This window comes from Belonocnema kinseyi, chromosome 2 (genome assembly GCF_010883055.1).
Source record: "Belonocnema kinseyi isolate 2016_QV_RU_SX_M_011 chromosome 2, B_treatae_v1, whole genome shotgun sequence".
Classification (NCBI taxonomy): Eukaryota; Metazoa; Arthropoda; class Insecta; order Hymenoptera; family Cynipidae; genus Belonocnema; species Belonocnema kinseyi.
The window spans coordinates 85,790,494-85,795,109 of record NC_046658.1 but is presented as its reverse complement, the minus strand read 5'-3'; the positions used below and the strand labels follow the sequence as shown (position 1 = coordinate 85,795,109).

Here is a 4,616-nt window from a genome sequence, read left to right as displayed (position 1 = left end):
ACAGTGTACGTTAAGATATTATTTTTCATAGAAACCCAAGGCTTCCTTTGGAATTAAAATAAAATACTCTAAATGTAAGTTTAGATGAAAGATATGAAGGAAGTTAAAAGAGAAAAAAATGTATGGCCTATAATTGTAACACCATTTTAAGTTTAATGAAGGTTTAATTGAAATTGGAATAATGCCAATTCAGGTTGGAGAAAATGAATCGTGGTAATATTAATAGGATAATAATCAGTCGTTCAAAAATTAAAATATTCTAATTCAAGTTTTTGTGATTTTTTCAGAGAAACTAAGGAGTGGTCTTCCAGAAGACCAAGCAGTATATCAGAATCTACTATTTAAAAAAAAAGAAGAGGATTTTAATTGCGTAGATGAATATGGCATTGACGACACTTTGGAAATCAAGGAAGAAATTATCGATGGTATGCCCGCATTTCAAATTAAAATATCTTAAACTGAAGTATAAAATTTACGAAATGAATTTTGTTCCTATTTTAGATCCAGAGACTGCAATTCGTAAATGTACTGAAAAATATGAGCCAAGATTATGCGTATATATAAGGAACGATATTTTTCCTATTAACGAACTTCCGATCCGTAAGGAAAAGAATATTCAGGAATCACAGCTGGAACTGGACAGGAAGTACAAATGCGATAAGTGTGCTCGGGTCTATAAAAAGAAACACAGTTTAGTTGCACATAAAAAATTCGAATGCGACGGTATTCCACAGTTTGAGTGTAAAGTTTGCTTTAAAAAATTCACACGGAAATGCAATATGAAAAACCATGTAAATCACGTGCATCAGAACTCAAATTCAAAGTCGGTATTAAAGCATAAATGTGATCAATGTTCTCGAAGTTATACATTAATCAGAAATTTATATCGGCATAAACGTGTGGAACATGCAGGAGTAAGAACGCTATTTATTTGCAACTATTGTGGTCACGAAGCAAAAATGAAAAGTCACTTATCAACGCACATTAATTCTTCTCATTTAAATACATCGAAAAAAAGGCATAATTGTAACAAATGTTCACGAAGTTATACTGCGCGAAACAGTTTAAAACGGCATAAACGTTTAGAACACGCATTAGTGGTACCACACTTTATTTGCGATTTTTGTGGATTTAAAACGAATTTGAAAAGTAGCTTGTCAAGACACATTATTTCTAGTCACTTAATGACATCGAAAACAAGGTATAATTGTAACGAATGTTCACGAAGTTATATTTGGTTAAGTGCTTTAAATCAGCATAAACGTTTAGTCCACTCAGAATTTAAACCAAATTTCTTTTGCGACTATTGTGAACACAAAACGAATCAGAAAAGTAGTTTGTTAAAACACATTACTTTACGTCATTTGAAATAATAATAGGGGACACGAAACATTCAACTTCGGAGAATTTATAATATTTGTTGAAAAACTTAATATTTCAAAACATATCAAGTAACCCTGTAATAAACTAATCAAACTTTTTTTTGAAATACAATAAATAGTCATGTACTTTAAGTGTTTTTTGTAAAAAACTATACATAATGCTCTATTTTACTTTAACAAGGTTCTGTAAAAGTAAATTTACTCTCCTTGAAAGTTGACCAATATTAGTTTTCTTAAATGCGGAATGTGTTATTACACGTTTTAATCATTTTGTGAAAATTAGGTATGGGTGCATGGATTTTTTGCAACTATTAACACTTAAAATAACAAAAATATTTACGGTTTCCTATAAACAGTATTTGAAAAGAGATTTCGTGTCCATAAATTATGTTAAGAAATATTCGTGTCATGAATAAATATAATTATTGTATATGAGTTTAAGAATTAATAAATGATTATTTTGGATTAGGATCCTTTTGTAGATGAAATACAATGCCTGAAATCCAAGCATACGAAACGTTAAAATGAACGTAAAATAGAAAATTCGATGAATCATAAATTTAAATAAATGTTTAAATCAATTGCTCGTAATTTTAATTCTAGTGTAAAAATATTGGAAAATCTCGAAAGCACTAAACGGAAGATTTATATACAATATTGAATTATAGGACACTAATCAATTATTCAACTAATGGAAAAATGTAATTCACATTTTTGTGATTTTTTTCAGAGAAATCAAAAGTATTTGGGACAAAACAAGAATAATACCTTCACGTGAATATCAATACCCGAAGAACAGGTTTAGAACAATTTTAGAAAACCAACAAAATCTACTGTCTCAAAAGAAAGAAACGGATTTAACTAACTGTACTGTAATTGAATATAGCAGTGACGAAACTTTGGAAATTAAGGAAGAAATTATAGATGGTATGACCAAATTTGTAATAAAATTATCCTCAATTATCCATGATATGAAAAGTTGCAAAATAAATTCCGTTATATTTTCAGATCACGACATTACAGATCAAAAATATAACAAAAAAGATGATTCACAATTGTTTACCGTAGGTATAGAAAAACCCTATAATTCTGTTCTTGAAAACACACTGCCGTGGCAAAGAAGAGACAAACGTCAGGAATCGGAACAGGAATAGGAAAATAAGTACGCATGCGAAAAGTGTTTCCGCAGCTATAAGTGGAAAGGGAATTTGTGTACTCATAAAAAATTCGAGTGCTACGTCATTCGAAAGTTCAAAAGTAAATATTGCGATAAATGATTTAAACAGAAATGTCAGGTAAATGCACATCTGAAACGCGCACATCACAAGCAAAACTCAAATACTTCGGTATCGAAGCATAAATGTGACAAATGTTCTCGAAGTTATACATGGTTTCACGCCTCAAATCGACATAAACGTTTTAACCACACAGCAGTCAAACCGCAATTTATTTGCGATTTTTGCGGGTATAAAGCTAATCAGAAAAGTAACTTGTCAACACACATCACTTTGCGGCACTCACAAACATCGCAAATAAGACATAAATGCGACGAATGTTCTCGCAGTTATGCTGGGCTGAGTTCTTTGTGTAATCATAAACGCATAAAACACATAGCAGACAAACCGCAATTTATTTGCGATTTTTGTGGACACAAAGCGGATCAGGCAAGTAACTTGTTAATGCACATGATTTTGCGTCACTCAAAAACTTCAAACGCAACGCATAAATGTGACCAATATTCTTGCAGTTATGTTTTGATCAGTTGTTTAAAGAATCATGAACGCATAAAACACACGGAAGAGAAACCAAAATTTATCTGTGATTTTTGCGTATATTAAGCGAATCGAAAAATTACATTGGAAGCACACATTACTTCACAGCACTCACAGACATCGCAAACAAGGCATAAATGCGACCAATGTTCTCGGAGTTATATTACGCTCGGTTCTTTAAACAGGCATACATTTTTTATACACAGAGCAGACAAACCACAAGCTTCTGGCGATTTTGGTGGACATACAGCAAATCAAAAAAATGATTTATCAACACACATTACTTTACAGCAGTCACAGACATCGAAAACAAGGCATAAATGTAACGAATGCTCTCGAAGTTACACTTGATTTCAAGATTTAACTAGACATAAACGTTTTAAACACGCATCAGTTACACCAAAATTTAGTTGCGATTTTTGTGGATTTAACACGGATCAGAAAAATAGCTTGTTAAGACACATAATTTTACAGTACTTACAGGAATCGAACAGATTGTATAAATGTGACCAATGTTCTCGCGTTTATGTTACGATCAGTGCTTTAGGTTTCTAATATTGTTTGAAAAAACTCATTATTTTACAGCATTTCAAGTAATTCAGTACTAAATTGAGAAAAATATTTTTTGCAATACATAAAATTTATTGTATATCGTGAATTACTTTTTTGAAAATCGCTACTTAGTACTCAAATTCACTTGTTGAAGGTTCCAAAAAAATAAATTTACTGTTCATCCATATAGACATAAATACAAGTTATACTCACAAGAGGTGTGCGCGATTTACGAGAAAAGGAGTATAAATAAATCCGCTTAAAATAAAATGGAAACTTGTGGAGCGTTCGCATTTTTGTTTATTTTGTTTCTTAATTCTTTTTTTTAATATCTTATTTGTATATATGGATAAAAATTATAAAAGTGATTGCGAATATTACTGGATATTTATTTTAAAAATAGAAAAAATCTTATTTCTGAAAATTTTTTTTAAATCAAAAAGTTGATGTTTTCAGTACGTAAAAACTTATGTGATGTAACACAGACATGACATACGCGTTTATCAGCTAATTTTTAGTTCCGAAAGTAAGAGTTTTCACAATATGAGCTGCGAGAGCGAATGCGCATTCGCACAGTACTATAATAAATCCACAATACTCCTGGACCCTCTAAACTTGTGGCAGCATATCCCGGACCGACTTGGTACTACTATATTTGAATGACCATCGAGAACGAGACGAAGTATGATGTAAACGGATAAAAAATACATTAAAGTTTAATTTCCCATACGAACTCCACAATCGGTACTTGGACTTTACTTACTTTTACTATATATGTATTCCAGAGTTAATAAATTAACACTTATGTATTGTAATTAACCTTAAATTTTTAAATCTGTACTAAATTTATTGCAGTTTCCTTTTGTAAATGAAATAAAAATCTCGAAATATTAGTTTAAATGAAACCTGT

General features: G+C 30.9%; 1 protein-coding gene across 1 annotated transcript; it reads left to right on the top strand.

Annotated features, from left to right (window-relative positions):
• Positions 1-203: 203 nt before the first annotated feature.
• LOC117182846 lies at positions 204-3,978 on the top strand. Its single transcript, XM_033375956.1, has 5 exons — positions 204-213; positions 288-425; positions 502-646; positions 2,113-2,309; positions 2,391-3,978. The coding sequence occupies exons 1-5, from the start codon at positions 204-206 to the stop codon at positions 2,534-2,536; spliced, it is 636 nt and encodes a 211-aa protein (XP_033231847.1). The 3' UTR covers positions 2,537-3,978.
• The last annotated feature ends 638 nt before the right edge of the window (positions 3,979-4,616 follow it).